The sequence below is a fragment of the Vigna umbellata genome, chromosome 3 (assembly GCF_029865625.1).
Source record: "Vigna umbellata cultivar VRB3 chromosome 3, Vumbellata_1.0, whole genome shotgun sequence".
In the NCBI taxonomy this organism is placed as follows: domain Eukaryota; kingdom Viridiplantae; phylum Streptophyta; class Magnoliopsida; order Fabales; family Fabaceae; genus Vigna; species Vigna umbellata.
The window spans coordinates 10,237,938-10,256,156 of NC_142167.1; the positions used below are offsets into that span (position 1 = coordinate 10,237,938).

The 18,219-nt window shown below is 33.5% G+C and overlaps 2 protein-coding genes and 1 pseudogene across 2 annotated transcripts; all 3 read right to left on the minus strand.

Annotated features, from left to right (window-relative positions):
- Positions 1-718: 718 nt before the first annotated feature.
- LOC148201620 (uncharacterized) lies at positions 719-1,389 on the minus strand (annotated as a pseudogene).
- Positions 1,390-9,787: 8,398 nt separating this feature from the next.
- On the minus strand, positions 9,788-14,400 carry LOC124848241 (uncharacterized). Its single transcript, XM_047325876.2, has 5 exons — positions 13,808-14,400; positions 12,569-13,671; positions 12,175-12,444; positions 11,283-12,086; positions 9,788-11,206 (listed from the first exon to the last, which is right to left on the minus strand). The coding sequence occupies exons 2-5, from the start codon at positions 12,689-12,691 to the stop codon at positions 9,848-9,850; spliced, it is 2,556 nt and encodes an 851-aa protein (XP_047181832.2). The 5' UTR covers positions 12,692-13,671; positions 13,808-14,400; the 3' UTR covers positions 9,788-9,847.
- LOC124848240 (disease resistance protein RUN1-like) lies at positions 12,732-14,310 on the minus strand. The gene is made up of 2 exons (XM_088109448.1): positions 13,808-14,310; positions 12,732-13,671 (listed from the first exon to the last, which is right to left on the minus strand). Exons 1-2 carry the CDS (start codon positions 14,308-14,310, stop codon positions 12,732-12,734), a joined length of 1,443 nt encoding a protein of 480 aa, XP_087965574.1.
- Positions 14,401-18,219: the final 3,819 nt, after the last annotated feature.

The window sequence follows — 18,219 nt, forward strand, 5'->3', positions numbered from 1 at the left end:
CTAGGTTTCTATGATTGGATCACTTGTTTGCATGTGTCATATGATCAAGGTCATATGTTGTTATCCCTTTTTAGCCAATGCATGATTTTAGCCCAATAGAAGAGAGTATAATGTGTTCTATCCTTTGAACCTTTAGCCTTAAACATGATATGAAAACCCCTTTTCGAAAATCTTTACCTTGAGTTAAGTTGAGAATGTTTGTGTGGTATTGATAAAGGTTCAATTTTGGGGTTGTTGGAAAATCTAAAAAGGGAAAATAAAGAGAATGAGCATTTAGCTAAGTATTGAGAAAATGAAAAGCAAAGGCTTAAATGCTTACTTCGTCCCCATGTTAAGACGTGAATTTCTGTTTAGTACCCAATTTTAAAAATAAAGACATTGGGTCCCTCTGTTATGAAAAGTGTATGAGTTCAGTCCTATTCGTTTAATGACGTTAAACTTGATAATGTTGAAGTTACTGTGAATGTGAGGTGTGCAAGAAATGTTGTCGTGGCATTTAGTTGGTCTAAATTCAGTTAACGTGGCAGGCAGAGTTTGGGTTACATGTATATTGAAAGTTTAGGGCTTTTACTTGGGAAATAAATCCCTAACTCCAGTTCTCTTTCTCTCGCAGGTTTGCAAACCTCAATCCCCAATTTCATTTTCTCTTTGTTCTACAAACGGTGGAGCTGCGGTGGAGATGCGATCCTTTTTCTTCCATGGAAATCCTGACGCTGCTTCATTCTCCTTGAAGAAGTCGTTTTATAAGGTGTAAGGTTGACGACGGTCTCTGAGAACGAGTGGCGCGTTTCAACGATTCGACCACCGAGTCTCGGAACTGGTACGGCAACGCTTGGTTCCTCCCTCGCTTGAATCGGACCACCGGTTCTCTCTCTTCCAAAATGTCACCGTATATATCAACAACCACCCACCTTTCTTTTTGTTTCTCTTGATTTTCTTTCTGAGTCGTTGACTCAATACCGAGTCCCCTCTCTTCCTCCGAGTCAGACTCGTCTTTTCCAGAGATGACTCTCGTCGCTTCTATAAGCAAATCGAGAAAACTACTATCGCATCCCTGAAATGACGTTGTTTGAACGTCGTTAACTTCATTGTTAAGATTTTGTTATTGTTAAGTTTCTCTGAAAGTTGAAAGCTCTTATCTCGAAACCCTTTTTCTTGCTCTTCTTCGATGCTGTTCTGAAGTGTGGCGGAGGCACTGTCGATTCTAGAAGATTTTGATTCCATGAAGGAAGAGAATCTGAGAGTCAAATCGATGCCAACCCCTTTGTTGGGAAAGGATTCTTGTTGTTCTTCACATTGTTCTGTAGAGGGTGGGGTGGACGAAATTATGTGGAGAATCTTAAAGAAGCACATTTGGGTCTTCGAATAGCCGCGGCACAAGGAAGCCATGGGAGCAAAGAAGAAACTTTTATTTTTTCTCTCAACGCAACGATTTTATTGATAGAGTTGTGGGTGAAATCTACGCTTTGATGATGTGAGTCTTTGCAGGGAAAGAGAATTGGAAAAAGATTATGGACAATAAAACCTTTATTTGTTAAGATTTTTCAAAATGATTAAAATTATTATCTTCTGATGGAGAGAAAAGGTGATGATATTTAAATTTTGCCACGTTGGATATGTATTTTGCCACATCAATTAACATTTAACGACGTTCCTACCAACTTAACAGATAGGACTATAGTCATACACTTTTCATAAGATAAGGACCAAATGTCTTCATTTTTAAAACGGGTACTAAACAGAAATTCACCTCTTAACATGGGGACTAAGTAAGCATTTAAGCCAAAAGCAAAAGAAGAAGAAAAGAAAAGAAAGAAAAAGAAAAGCTCAATGCAAGGGAAAGTTGGGAATGAGTGAGAATGGTTTCTTGAAAAGAGAGATTGTGTTAAATGATGAAATTATGAATGACTCTCTTAACTCAAGAATTTTGTGATCCAGAAAAACTAATTTTCTTCTTAGCCCAGCCACATTACAAGCCATAGAAAATACCTTGTGATGATACTTGCTTGTGTGTTTGATTGATTGTGGTTAAATGAAAGACAAAGTTGATTTATGTGACATTTTGATAGTAGAGTGAATGAGTCACCTCTATATACACCTGTGTGTTTGAGAGAAATACTTTTTCTTGGTGAGGAGTAGTTCCATGTATGCATGATTACATCTTTGCTTGGTCGATCATTCATGAGTATAGCATCTATTGAACATTCTATGAGTATGTGAGCACCACAATGAGCTTAATTGAATCAAGGCATTTATTCATCTTGACTGATATTCTCTATAATAAGCTGATATGAGAAATTCCTTGTCTTCAAAGAAAAGGTTTTGAAAGGTGTTGAAACCATTGTATTGATTGTTTGAAAGCCAAGTTACATTTTGTTTGCTTGAGGACAAGCAAAGTGCTAAGTTTGGGGTTGTGATAACGGTTGAATTTATCATTATTTGATACGTAATTTTGATACTAAAAACACCCTTTTTGACTTAGAAACTAGCTTGGAATCATGGTTTTGAGGAATAAAGAGAGTTGAAGGTGAATTTAATGGTTTTGTGATAGATTTCAGTGTTTTCAACAAGAATTGAGATGATTTGGAAGAAGAGTTGAAATAGTAAGGAGTTGGAACTCATGAAGGGATGGAAAAGCATCAAGGAAGGAGGATCGCAACAGCACTGAGCGCCACTTTAGGGGCCCTGGTAACTCTCCATTTTTACATTCTTTTCTGTGTTTAGGAGTCTATTTTAGTCTTTAACTGTGTAGAATTAGGATAGTTTTAGGTTTTCTTTAAATTCTTTAGTTTTGTATAATTTTAGTTAAAAATAGGTTTTTAGGTATATTTTTAGTGTTCTATGTAAATAAGTAGGAAATTAATAATTTTTCTGAAAAGTACTTCAATAAAAATGTTTGTTTTAATTGCATAATTTTTCTGCTTTTTCTTATTTGTTGTTTGATTTATTTTTTTAATTACAGATTGGATCAACATTTGGGCCTCTGATGTTGAAAAGAAGAATTGATGCGATGTTGGTCTGCTACAGGTGCATTTAAATTGGAGTTATGTTGCCGGATTGGGCCGCTTGCTGATGTGCACAATTGGGCTGCATATGGGATTAGTAGATGGGTGTTGCTCCCTCCACCACCACCACTTCTTCCTCCACCTCCCCAACTTTCTACAAAAAAAATTTAATTACAAAAATAACCTTTTTTTATTTTTATTTCTATTTATTTATTTTAAATTCAAACCCTATCTTTCTATCCATTTTTACTTTTCACTCAAATCCACCTCCCAACTCTCTCTCTCTCTCTCTCTTCATATTTCCACGCCAAACTCCACCATGCCCGTTCTTGTCATCTCACAAAGCGATTTCGCTTTCAATTATTGAGCTTTGCCTCTTCTTTCTTAAGCCCTTATATATACAGTATTGTTTCTGACATGGTATAGTGTGTGCTTGTGGAAGTTTATGTGGTGAACGTAAATGAAGAACAACATGCATTGGGAAAATCAACATATATGTTTAAATAATAGTATATATGAAAGGGGGTAGGGTACCCCTTCGAAAAATTTATTAATGTTGGGAGCTGTAAGACCTTTATATATTCAATGATAAAATTGAATGATTAATATGTGGCAGACATTGATATATTTTGACATCTCTGCACTGCACTTGGAAGCCAAGTTAACCAACTCTGAAAGACTGATACTACTTGTCACAGGTACAACTCTTCCAGAAAATAAACATGTAGTCTTTAACGGATGTCAACATCCGTTTAAGACAAAACGGATATCGACATCCGTTTTTTCTTAACCGGATGTTGACATCCGTCGTTTAAAGATTATATCGTTTACTTTTTTACACACTGATCAATTACTTCCACTACCACTTGCAATTTCTTACTAAGCACACCAACTAATGAAAGTCTACCACACTCTCACTATAATTTTATCACAATTAAAAAATAAGAGGAAGAAGTGAAACGTGAAAGAGAGGAAGAAGAGCACAATGAAACAATGAGGGGACGAATGATAAAGAGAAAAAAAAATTGTTGGTTCATACATTTCGGCTTCGAGTTTCTTGCGTTCTCACTCACATTTTCTTCGGTATATTCTCGTGTAATCCTTGTTTTCTTGTGAATAAAATTTCTTCTGTGATGTTTTTATGTGTTGTATGGTTGGTAATTTTGTTGTTTTGATTTCTCCCTTAAGTTTTTGTTTTGTTTGATGTTATGAGAATCTTTCTCGTTGTGTTGTATAAAAAAATCTGACTTAGACTCTATGACTCCACATAGTTGAAATTCCTTTTGGAATTACATGCCTCCACAGTGAGCATGACATACCGAGATGTCTTCTCGAGTTTGAAGATGAGTCTAATTAAAGAAAAACACTGTAGTTAGTATTTTGTTTATGTTATTTCATTTTGATTAGAGTTTTGTATGTTTTAGAGTATATCACATTTTTCAATTGCATTTAGATTAGGTTTTGCATCTGGTGATGATTAGAAACATGAATTAGGAATCGAACTTGTTGTGATTTGGTATAGTAAGTAGACATTTACCCAATCTAGGTTCTGATTTGGAACTTAAATACCACACAGTGGGTATGATTGTCCAGGATGTCTTCCTGAGTGGTAAATGACTGCTTTTCTACACTAAAATTGGCACTTTTTATTCTGATTCATGATTCCAATCAACCAATTTGTTTCTACTTGTTAGTTTAGGTGTTTGCTCATTTGATTTCAGTTTTATTTGAGAATAATATTGGCATGTTTGTTATTAGTTACCTCTGTTTAGAGTAGGATTTGATGATTCATTTTAGGTTTTATGTTTTAGATTCTCATTCAGATTTGATGCTTAGTTTAGAAATATATCTTGATTGTTAATGGATTCTTTTAGATTTAGGTTCTACTTCTGTTATGAATTTCCGTTTCAAAGATTTTCTTTCCTTATTCATTTTAGCATTTGAGTTCTATTTAGATTGTAGGAAGTTGTAGTAAATAGATTTTGTTGTTGTTTTGATACTGTTATTTTCTTCTATTTCATTACATTTCAAATTCTTTATTTTTTTTAAACAGATGTTAGTTTAGACTAGTTTCAATTCTTTTATTTTAGTTTCATTCCTTTTAAATGTTCCCACCTGTTTAGTAGTTAGTAAGTAAATAGTGAGTAAATAACTACAAGACCTTAACCATACACTTTAATCTTAATTAGCTGAGTCCCAGGATTGAAATTCTTGTTGCCCTATGCTACATTAGTGGGGACCAGACTTTGTTCTGCCTTAAGCGACTAAAAGGCAGTTTAACAGGCCCTCAGCACCAAAGTACACTATCTCACGCTTGGCTACCCTTTTCTGGAGCCATTAGCGCAGGATGCTCCTAGCTCGCGCTTGGGCACCCTTTTGAGGGGCGCTGAGCGCAACTTCGTCGAGTCGCACCATGCTTGCTTGCCCTCTGAGCTGACCCTGAGCGTCAATTCTGACCCGCACACCGCTGGGCGCCCTAAGTGGGGCGTTGAGCGCCAGTCTCATGGGCTTGGACCCGTTTTCTGTTATTTTTATGTTCTATTTAAGGACTTGGACGTCCTAGGGTTCACATATTTGGACGAAATAGGCACAGAAACACACTTTTTGATCCCTCGGAGGCGGATTTGGATGCAGAAGCTCCTATCTTCAATTTCTAGGGTTTTATATTTCATTCTTTTTCCATTGTTCATCTAGTTTCACCATGTCAATGGTGAACTAAACTCTATTTTTTGTTGAGGATGATGTAACCTTTGTAACTCTCATGTATTGAATTGATTTTTGATTATATACGCTTCTTTCATTAATTGTTTGGGTAATTCTTCTTTGCGTAATGCTTGCTTCGTTTAACTCATTCTTTAGCATGATGTATGATTTGCATGAGTACCGGAAGGTATCTTACAATTCATGATCCGGAGAATATTCCTAGAGGCAGTATTGCTCAGGAATGGGGGTATGAGTTTGGTTGTCTTAAGCTTCTGTTCTTCAGAATTAATTATTATGAATGTTAGGAATCGTATGAACTAATAATTAAGGATAGGCTTTCTTCGCCGAGGAATCGGGTTTTAAGTATTTTAGATAGTGGCATTAACATTGATGAAGAAGTAGAATTCATATATACATGAGAGTAAACTAGGTGAAATCTAACCCCCAACAACATATTCATTCTATAATATCAAACTCGTTCATCTTTGCACTTTTGTCCAATTGATCAAATTGCATGCATATTTACTTTTCAGTATTTTCATTCTAAACCTAAAAGAGTTTGTTTTCAAGTCCTATTTAATCAAGAAATCACATAATAGTTTAGGCCGTGAGCCTTTAGGGAAACGATACTTGGTCTTACCATATTTATTACTTAATACGATTTGATACACTTGTCGGAGTCTTAATAGTTATCTAAGTGGTTTCAAACAATAAATCAGCAGAGTTCATCATGTATGTAGGGATAATCGATTGTCATCCCAGATAATTGATTATTCCCGCGAATAATCACGTTCCTAGACCATCCTTTGATTCATCCAATCCCATCGCTACACATATTATATCTCCAACAGAACCTAAAAACACTGCACATGTTTATCATGCTATCTTTACATCATGGGTTTGCATGGTAAAACCCAAATATCATAACTTTGTTCCCTCTTAGCATTAACCCTATTATGGGATAACCCAACAAAACGATATATACATTCATAGGAAAAATCCATCACAATGACATAAACCCATCCCTATGCATACACAAATCGTTTCTCAACATATATAGATAATCATATCCATAATTATGCACACATGCAACAAAACTAGAATGTACCAATCAAGATAATCAAAATTACATGACATACAACAAACAAACATAGGTAAGCTTCCACATACCTTGGGCAATCCTAAGACTTTCTCTATGCGCAAAGATCTTCTTCAATGTAGTTTCACTCTCCCATTCACTCTCTCTCTATTCACTCTCTCTCTTTTCCTCTCACTTTCAAAGTTTGTCTTATTTTCCTAATGGTCAAAGTTTAGGATACTCTATTTATAATAAAAGCCCATAAAGAGTAATAACAACAAACTAAAATAAAATATATAAATAAGATAAAATGAATTTATCTTTAACTTAATCAACACTGATAAGTCCTTAGATAATATATTTTATCTTAATATATTTATTCGAATTGATGATGATAAGTCCTTAAATAATGCATTATACTTTATTATTTTTATCTAACAATAGTATCTAATAATATCTCAAGATATATTTTAGTTAACAATATCTCAAGATATCTTTTAAAATATCTAATAATGATTTTTCCTTTCTACACTCCCCTATCTTGATTTATGCAGCTAATTAATAGAAGGTAAAAGACTTGTTTTGCCCCTAAGCCAAAATATAAATAACATAACAATTACGTTCTAACAAAAGTGTACTCTCAATAACACTAATTTCCAAACAAAAACACCAAAGTCACAAGACTACCTTATTTCTAAGACCCTTATTTTTCTCGGATCTTATAGTCGGCATACCTTGTTCGCGTAAATCCAATCTTAAACTAGTTTTAAGTTTGAAGGGATATCGGACTCGGGCTTCTCAAATGAAAGAGTGGCAGCTACTCCATAAATGTCTAAAAAGATGGACACGCATTCTTGCTAGCGTCAGAAGTTTTGTCTAGAGAAGAGCTCAATTGTTGACATGTCTCGAAGTTGTTTTGCATATACCGTCTAAGTTCTAGAAATAAGTTTTTGACTTTCCGGAATCTAGTTGTTGATGTCAGTCATAAGTTCTTAAGATTGTAGTAGAAAATGTTGATTAAATCACGAACAATATTTCATGAGGCATGTAAATTCACTGTCCTTAAGTACTTATATGCGGTGTGTTACACACACAACAAGAAAAATCGTTGTTACCTAAAGCCAAAATCCATATGTAACCTCAAAAATTGTACGTAAAGCAGTGTTACATACGAATAAAAATTCGTGTATAAAATGGTCGTAAGTAATGTTACATACAGATTTTTTCCATATGTAATTACATACAGACCGTATGTAATTACATACAAGTATATAATTAAATATGAAAAAAATATTAATGTAATTACTTACGGATTCTATATGTAATTACGTACGAAAAAATTCGTAAGTAATTACATACAGAAAAATCCATATGTAAATTACATACGGAAAAATCCGTATGTAACTTGATGGCTTTATAAAAAGAAAATAAATGATCTCACATTTGCATCTAATAACTAGAAGTTTTATATAGCTGATAAGAGTCAAACACAACTGCCAAATTTTCAAAAAACAGTATCAAATTGTCAAATAATAAGAACGACTTATCTTTTACAGTTAATGCATTACATGAATCAATCATAAAATACTTAAAAAATGCAAAAGAATAAACATCAGCAGTGTTTGGCTTTCATTTTATTGAAGCACTGAAATCAATTGTTTCTTTTACAATTTGTGTTTATAAAAACATGACAATGACGTCCATCATGTAGACTTTAATTAAAATTGAGCTTGAATGAATATATAGGTAATTCAGGATATTGAATATGCAAAACATATATTAAAGCATCTTCTACCTGCAACAATAAATAAATATTAGCATGAAACATGATTATATAACCCAAGATACAAGATACAACAGGAACTTCGTAGAAATTTATGAAGATCTCAGAGTCCAAGAATTAACCCAAGATAAAAGGAGGATACGAAAAGAAAGGAAGGAAAACTAAGAAGATAACTTGTGGAAAAAAAATTCCTTTTGAGAAGGGAAGATAAAGCTTTTTTTTGTTGTGTTTAGAAATGCAGGAAAAACTCTATTTATAGAGCATGAGGTAGTCCCCCTAGGTGAGAAACTTGGTCAAAGATCATTGCCAACAATAATGAATAATAAATAAATAAATAATTGAACGTTTGCACTTTTGGACGTTGCTCACGTTCAAATCTAATGTTTCTTTTGTAATAAATTATTAGTTTACAACATCACATCCCCATGATTTATGGCTAACGGTTACAATCGTTCTGACGATCTGTCACAGGATACCACCGAGCATGTTCAACAATTTTGACAGCAAACCCCTTTTCCTATCATAATACGCTCGAGCTTGGGGTTTTGTGTACTGTATGACCATCCGGTCAGCATAGGATCGGACGGTCCAAACGGTCAACCAACTACGAAAATAACCATAGCGACTATCATGAGACTGGACGGTTGCAATTTGTAGGATGAACAATCACCCTTCAAGATGATTGTACCTAATTCTAATTAATTACGACAAAACACGATTAGTATTCTGAAGTCCATTTCAATATCTATAAATACAAGTTTGAGATAAAGTGGTAGGTAATGATATTTAATAAGTATTAATTACTACAATTGCTAGACCTTTCTTGACTTTGACATACGTGTACCTTCTGCAAATAACCTCCTGGCTTCACTGAATGGGATCGTGAGACAAACAACGATGAAGACGAACACTCAAACATTCAGGAGTTAATGAACAGATAATCTCGTCTCCACAACCAAATCAGTTACTATTAAAATACGAATAAATACCTTATATATATATATATATATATCAATTACAATTTAGTCTATATATTTAAACGCAAAATTGTTTTTTAATGATAATTTGCAAAATAAATTGTTCTATAACTAGTTTCTTTCGTTCTACTTACTACAGATGGTAATCTCATTATTTACGCGTACATGAAGTATAATTAAGGAATAAAGTATATTATATCATTAAACAGTCAACAAATGCAGTAAATTCAAGGTATGAAAGTATGAAAACAAAGAAGGCATTGGTATATTATTAGTTCACTCATCTTTGACTTCATTAATACTAATCAATTTTTCCATGCCTTAATTCATAGTTAAATTTTTCACCAAGCTTTGACCATTCATCTCTGATATTTGACTGAATTTTCTTGGCCAATTCCTGTTCATCTCTCAAGTGTGGCACTTGTTCCCTCAACTCATCTCTTTGAGCTTTCAAAATCTTAGCTTCCCCAAAGATTTTTCTTTTTAATTGAGTAGCCATGTTCTTAGCTGCTTCTGAAGCAGAGATGTTAGCTTTAACAGCCTTTATCTGCTCTTCTAGCTCTCTCTTTCTTTGTTCCAAATAGGCCAAATCATTGCACAACTCATTTTCCATGCACATCACTTGCTTGAAGTTAGTCTTATTAGCTTCAAGACACTTTTCTAGTTCATCAGCTTTCAACAATTTGGCTGTGGTAGACTCTACTTTCTTGTTCTCAGATGTGTAATCCCTACTCCAACGAGTGAACTGTCTTGAAACTTGTATTATCAGAGATCTTATTTCCACTGATATTCCATCTTCTGCTGGCAAATTTGTGAGGTACTCTAAGGTATCATTCATTGTACTGTATTCATTAGGGCCCAGCAGAGCAGAAAATTCTTTAGTGACATGGGCTTGAAGTGCCTTCAATGCTTTCTTTGTCTCTTCACTTGGCCTTTGGTTGGTCAATTTAGAAACCACTGTTGAATCATTGTTAAGTGACACCACAGAGATCTCATCATCCAGAACAGCATAAAATGCTTCCATGTCTGCATCATTCACAGTCAAGCTGGTTTGAACTGTTGTTGGCAGCACAATTGTGGAGCTGTTATTATTTTGAGGTGTCTGTAGTATGAAGCTTGTGACTTGGGATTGTAGTTGAGCTTTCACTGGATGATCAAAAACTAGTGTGTTTGATCCAGAAGCTATAACTGAATCTAAATCTGGATCAGGATCTGTAAGTAGTATATCCTTCATGTTAGCTTCTTGCTTAACCACATGAACTCCACACCAACTCACAGTTACATTTGATGCTCCACTTATCTTCTCGCATGAAATCTCAACCTGATTCCAGTCATCCATCAGATACAAATCAAGACTGCGCCAGTTGATGGATGAATGAGTTCTCAAGTCATAGAGCCACACATGATCTGTCACCATATCTGAAAAGCCTCTTGGAATTTCCAATTCATAAACTTCTTCGCCATTTATATAAAAGCGGATTTCACAATTGAAAATTGTCTTCATTTCACTCTCCACCTCAAGAACAAAGCATATGATAATAGCTGGAAACTTTTCACGTACCCAAAATGTCATGTATTCTCCTTTGGTGATGTGGTCAAACCATTCTGGAACCACTGTTCCAGGCACCATAGCCTGTAATTCCCATCCCTCAAAAGTTTCCTGCACAAGAAAGTTCAAGTGAAAATGGGTGGTGACTAAAGACAAAGTAGGAAGATTTAAGAAAAAAGATGAAAACCTTGTTCAATAATAAATTGGAAGATTCTACTGACAATGATGTACAATTTTGTGCATTAATGTACTGCATGTTAGGAGGAAATGCTGGAATTTCTTGGAGTTTTTTACAGTTGTCCAAGTGAAGTAGTTCCAAGCAAGGACATTGTTGTATGCAGCTTGGAAGAGCTTCAAAATTATTTCTTGAGAGTACTGCTGATGCTAAATTTGGGAAACTATTGAAAATTATGGGAAGGTCTTCATCTATAAGGCCACAGTTTTCTAGATTCAGTGACAAAATGTTGCCAAAGGTATGTGTAGATTCTCCCATGTTTGCCAACTTTGTCAGAAAGTTTCGGAGTTGTGGACAGCCATCCATATCAAGGTTTGTAAGACTTTGAAGCATATCAAAGTTGTGAGGCAGTTCCTTGAGGCTTAAGCAAGATGTCATGCTTAATTCTTGAAGACCAACAAGGTTTCCAATGGAAGGAGGCAATTCTTTTATACCAGTGCCTTCTATAGAAATGGTAATGAGGTTATCCATTTTCCCCAAAATAGCTGGAAAATTTTGAAGGCTTGAACACCAATTAAGGATAAGACTTCTCAATGATGTCAACCTGATGGCATTTGGAAAAACCTTAAGCTTGGTGCATCCATAAGCCCTAAACTCAACAAGTTTCTCAAGGAATCCAACAGATTCATGAACTTCTTCTAAATTTGTACAATAGTCAAGAGTTAGCTGTGTTAGATTAGGGACTCCTGCAATTTCAGGTAGTTTTGTCAACAATTCGCAGGAACTCAAGTCCATAGATGTCAAGGAATCCAAATACTGCAAAGAAAAAAAATAGTTTAGCAAAATTGCTGGTTATGTGAAGAAAGAAAGAAAGAAATACTACCATGACAGAATGAAACCTGACCATGAATGGCTCTTGCATTGTGAAACGACTGCCTGACAGGTTGAGTACAACAAGTTTCTTTGGTTGAAAACTAGATGGCAAAGAGGAAGGATATTTCATCCAATCAAGCAACCTTAAGTTGTTTGGAAGATGTTGGGGGCTTCCAAAAAAGTTTCCATTTCTAACTATGAGAATTTTGAGATTTTTCATCTTCTTGAAGGAATCATCTTTCAAGTGTACCATGTAGTCATCAGGGAGGTCCACCATCATGCCCTGAATTCTATTAGTCCCCTTTTAATCAAAACATCCATAAAACTACATTAAGCTAGAGATTTTGACTCAAGCATGTCACATTAAGTTGTAAAGTTTAACCAATCATGTTATCAAACAAACTATCAAGAATCTAAAGTTTTACCTTATTTTCAGTCAGTACTTCTAAAACATCTTCATGATACCACAATCTACTCCTTTTTCCAGGTTCTAAAGGTGAAACTTCTCTAACTATTTCCCTACCCATGTCTTGAATTAGATCATGCATTCTCAATCTGTTATATTCATCAACACTAACAAGAGATCTATCAAATAAGTACACTGATACCAATTGTTGGATAAAAACCACAGGCTTGCAGTGTTTTTTCTACATATTCCACTGTCTCCCCCTTGAAGAAGCATGCCACATCAAGGAAAATTTCCTTCTCATTCTCTTCTAGATTATCATAGGTTACTCTTAGCACATTCTGAACCTCTTTGTTAGGAATCTTCTCATATTTTCCCAACGCAGACTTCCACTCTTCCACTGTTTTTCCAAACAAATTAGATCCCATTATTTTCAAAGCCAATGGAAGGCCCTCAGCATAGAGAACCACATGGTTAGAAACCTCCAAATAGCCTGCATCAGGTGTCTTCCTTTTGAAAGCACTCCAAGTGAACAGCTCAAAAGCTTCACCATAGTTTAATTTCTTTACCTCATAGGTTTTGTCAACCTGATGAGCACTCAGCAAGTGCTTATCTCTTGTTGTTATGATGATCACACTTCCAAAACCAAACCAATCGCGTCCTCCTGCTAGTGCTTGAAGCTGCTCCAACCTGTCAACATCATCAATGATCAAAAGTACTTTTTTGCAACAAAGCCTTTTCTTGATAATAGGGATTCCTTTGTAAATGCTTCCCAGCTTGATGTTCTTGTCCCCAACAGTATCAAAAAGAAGTGATTCTTGAAGCTGCACTAGCCCTTGTCTTTGACTTGAACTTTCTCTTATGTCAGCAAGGAAACTTGTAGCTTCAAACTGGCCTGCAATCATGTTGTACAATGCCCTTGCAATTGTTGTCTTACCTATGCCTCCAAGTCCATAGATCCCAATGACACGAATATCTTCACCCGGTTCAATCTGCAAAAGAGGCATCACTTCTGATATACGAGTCTCTATTCCAACTGGGTATTCAGCAATGTGCAAAATGGTGTGGCTTAACTTTCTAGAGGCCTCCTCAACGATATCTTGGATTATCTGAAATTCATACCTGACAAGTAACAAGTTCAAAGAGTGAGAGAATTGAAAGCTTTGAATGTAAAAAATGAAAGTTAGTGAGTACTCTTGCTTATTACACAGTTTAAAGAAACAAAGGCAGAAGATGCTTAGTACTACTTGTTACATACCCGTTTTCTAAGGTCCAACCTGAGAAATTGGATGCTTCAAACAAGGCTTTCTTCCACTTCTGCAGCTTTTGGACATTACCCATGAATCTGACTTCATGTTGGGCCATTGCTGTTTGAAAAGTTCCTCTCTGATGGCGCACCACAGAAGGGTCGACATGGAAGAAAACTGGCCACACAAGTTGCCCTCTGGTTTTGTAACAGTCAATGATCTTTGCAAGTTCATCAAGACACCATGTGGAGAATGCATAGTTTTGAGAGAAGACAATGATGGCAATTCTAGACTCTTGAATGGCTCCAAGAAGAGCAGGGGATAAGTCTTCCCCTCTCCTGAGCTTCTCATCATCAATGAAAACATTGATACCCCTTTGGCACAAACCATGATACAGAAATCCTGTAAAGCTTCTCCTTGTATCTTCACCTCTGAAACTCAAGAACACATCATAAGTCCATCCACGGTCAAAACCAGAAGATGAAGAAGCTCCTTCACCCAACGTAATTGCCATTAGAAGCAGAGTTTCTGGTCAAAGCAAACATGCACCTGACCACTTATTCTTATGCTTAAGTTAAGGAGGAGGCTACAAATTAAAACTAGTTCAATAAAAGTTGAAAAAAGGATTTGACAGTGATAATAAAAATACTATTGCTTTTAAGAATTAGCGTATAGAAAACGCAAGCATGTTTAAGAAATTATTTCAAGGTTCTAAACTGATTTGGGATCTCAATTGGTGGAAGTCAAAGTCAAATTTATAATTCTTAGTTTGAAACTGAAGCATTTGGGTAGAATGAGTTGACTAAGATCCTTCAATGTCTCTACCAAACAATCACATTTTGTTCTTCAGCCACTTGAGATGATGGTGATTATTGTTCTTACCAGAAGGTAAATTTTCCTTACACCACCATTCAAAGGAGTAAATTTTCCTTATACAACTGCTGGACTATGAGAATGGCGTCTTTTTCAAACACCCTACACAAAACTTTGGATGATTAATTAAGTCTTAAAGATCCCAAATCTAGAATTAGATAAGATAAATTTACAGTATAAATAAACATAATTTTTTTTAAATGATAATAAAATCATTAAAAATTTATTTTAATAAAATTTATTATTTATTAAATTTATCATATCAATATGATTATTATTGGACTATCTATTAATAAATTTATAATAATAAATGGTATTGAAAATTCATTTTTTTAGTAGTAACAAATGTGAATATTATTCAGAAAAAATAATATCATATAAACTAATATTATCTTAAAGATAAGGTGAAAGGAGTTTATAACTCATCGGTAGTATTACTTTTGGGTTGTTATTCTCTTGTACACTTGATTTAGTGTTGTGCTTAATACTGAATAGGAAGAGTTCAAAAAATATTAACTTCACAGAGTTTCAAATAAGGTTATTTTAAGGATTATTATAAACTTGGATATTTCAAACACCTAAAAGTTTATCAATTATTTTTTTTCATATAAAAATCTATTAGAAAAAATAGAAATAAAAGAGTTCAACCTGAACACATTTCATTTTGGAGAAGAAAACATCTGTTTCAAAGTACGATTTTGGTATATTGAGAAAACATATTTGTTTCATTTAATATTGAGAAATTGACAATAACTTAGTATATCAATTTTTATCTATTTTGTCTCTTAAGTGTTTGGAAAACTTTTAAAAAACATATTTAATTTTCTCACTGTGTTAATTTCTTAAGCGTTGAGAGACCTTGAAAAATATACTTTTTATGTAGTTATTAATTGTAATTATTGTCATATATAAATGATTTGAAAGAAGATAATTAGTTATTGATACATTGATCATTAAATGAATGGTAATTACTATGAATTATACATCAAATTCAATAACTTGGATTTGTACATTGAGACATTCTCCCATATATTATAGTTATAGGTAGATCAAATCTTTGATGAGTGCATGAATTTGAGATTTGAATCTTGTAAACTATATTTTATCCATATTATTATATAAGCTCAACCATTTCAGAAATCAACTCTTGACAGTGACATATCTCTCCTATTTCTCATATTTCATGTCCCTTCTCAACATTTTATGGAAGAATCAATAACAAATTTATTTTGCTTTCTTATTTTCTAAAACTTGAACATCATTTGATCAATAAAAGATAAAAATTCCAAAGGAGAAATCTTATTACAGACGAATAGTCAGATTCTTTGATAAAAAAACAAAATATCATCGACCAAAATCAATTAATATTATGTACCATAACATGATTGAAATAGATAATTAATATAAAAATGAAAAAAAAAAGTTTACTTTTTTGCTTTTAAATTTTGTCAAACCTTGAATTTGATGCTATTATTTCAATTTCATAAATTAGTAATTTTATTTTAAAAGATAAATGAATTGAATCGATTTATCGTCATTTTAAATTAATACTTAGTAATTCTGGCAAAGTTGGAAAAAAAAATTCTCATATTTTTATACTTTAATGAATAACCCACCAATATGCAGTATAAAAAATTAAAAACATATTTATTTAATTTTGAAGGATTTAAGAGGACAAAATTAAAACATCATTAAACAAAAATATTGTTTTCTCTTATTAAAACAGAGAAGGATATTTTGGATGTTTCTTTTTTAAAATTATATAGTAATATTTTTAGTTAGATACTATAGATTCAAATAATAAAATATTTTATTTTAGTGATCAATAAAATTCCTTTTTCTTCACAATAAATAGTAAGACATGTTTCTAAAAAATATTATTATTATTATTATTATTATATTATTATTATTATTATTAAATGAATAAATTTCAATTTTATCATATTTTCTTAGGGATACGTGAAACTGGTGACAAACATTTTAATTTTAAGTGTTTAAAAAATATATTTAATATTATTTCAATTTAAATATGTTTTCTATCAACATCTTAAAAAATTAATAATATAACATGCATTTAAAAATAGTTTATAATTTTTTTATATATGTGTTTGTTACATAAAAGTGGCCCCTAACAAAGATTCTGTCCCTATGTAGGAACTATCATACTAATAACAAAATAAAATAGAGTTATTAGGAATATATAAATACTTTCAAAACGTATAGTTGTGAAGAAAATGTTAACATGTTGATGTGGAAAAAATATATATATTAATCATATATTGACAATAAAAGTTATAGTGGTATCTAATAACGTAACTCCTCTAAAAAATATTATATAATTCATTTTCAAATCATAAATAAATTTGGACATTTTTATAATTAAGTTTTTATTAAAAAATTATTTTATAAAATATTAAAAATTCTATATTTCTTAATTAAATTTCTAATGTTTAATATTTAATCTATAAGAAACTGTAAGACCCTAGAAAAATTAACTCTGCAAAACCTCTGTCAAATCAAATTAATGCATTAAAAACCCCTCTGCAGTGCATTAAAAACGCACCCAAACACTCTGATCACGTCTGCCAGGTGTCGAGAATGGAATGTTCTGAAATCAGTAGTGGAAGACAAGTGTCAACAAGAGAACGGACGTTGGTTTTTAAACAAAACTGACTTTCTGAAAACAGCGTCACTCTCTGCATGCACTCATCTTCTCCAAAAATCTGATCTTTCGAATTCTCCACCTTCTCTCTAGAAAACCTCCACCTTCTCTCTACTGTAACTCACCACCCTCTTCTCCGATCACGTTTCAGAAACCATAGGAGCACTCCCTGAGTTGTGAGCTTCAGTCTGAACCGAATAGATCCAGGTTCTGAAACCGGTAAGTCTCTCAACTCTAGACGTTCGTTTCTGAGTTACATGCGAACCCAGATTCAGCTGCATGCAAGGGTATAAACTAAGTTCTGTGCGTTTTCTTTTGGTTAGTTTTAGTTGGAGAACTTAAGAAGAACGTTGAGGGTAGAAAACCATAGTTGGACGAGTCAAAATCACACTCTAGGGACGTTCACTACTGATCCAGGTAAGGGAAGCTTATTGATTTAATTCGTAGGGTGTTGTATGTTTGCTGAAAATGATTGCATGTTGAGTAAATGTATGTATCCAGTATGAGTATAAATGCATGATGGATGATGGTTGCAATGTATGAATGTGAACCTGAATAATTATGGTGTATGTTGATTAATCTGTATGATGATGATGGATATTTATCAATGAGAATATGAATTATTAACGTAAATGTTATAAAGTTTGTAAATTTGTATTTTGAGGTGAAGTATAAAGTATGCACTGGTATGTTGGAACTTAAGTTTAAAATTTGAAATATGAAATCCTGAATATGATAAAATACGTTCGTCATCGTACGGTCTTATACCGTTCGGTTTTCTAGTAAAATGTTTAAAAAGGAATTCTTTCATTTGGAAAGAGTCCTGATTGAGAACAAGCGTCCTCCTGTGAAAAACTAGGTTTGAGCGTTCGGCTCAGCCTAGCGATA

Bases quoted from the DNA above. Each gene is read 5' to 3' on its own strand.
- LOC124848241 (XM_047325876.2), bottom strand. From the start codon at position 12,691: ATGCATGATCTAATTCAAGACATGGGTAGGGAAATAGTTAGAGAAGTT. The intron at 12,445-12,568 runs GTAAAACTTTAG...TTTGATTAAAAG, and splicing joins AAGTACTGACTGAAAATAAG to GGGACTAATAGAATTCAGGG. The intron at 12,087-12,174 runs GTCAGGTTTCAT...TTTTCTTTGCAG, and splicing joins CAATGCAAGAGCCATTCATG to TATTTGGATTCCTTGACATC.
- LOC124848240 (XM_088109448.1), bottom strand. From the start codon at position 14,310: ATGGCAATTACGTTGGGTGAAGGAGCTTCTTCATCTTCTGGTTTTGAC. The intron at 13,672-13,807 runs GTATGTAACAAG...GTTACTTGTCAG, and splicing joins GGTTGGACCTTAGAAAACGG to GTATGAATTTCAGATAATCC.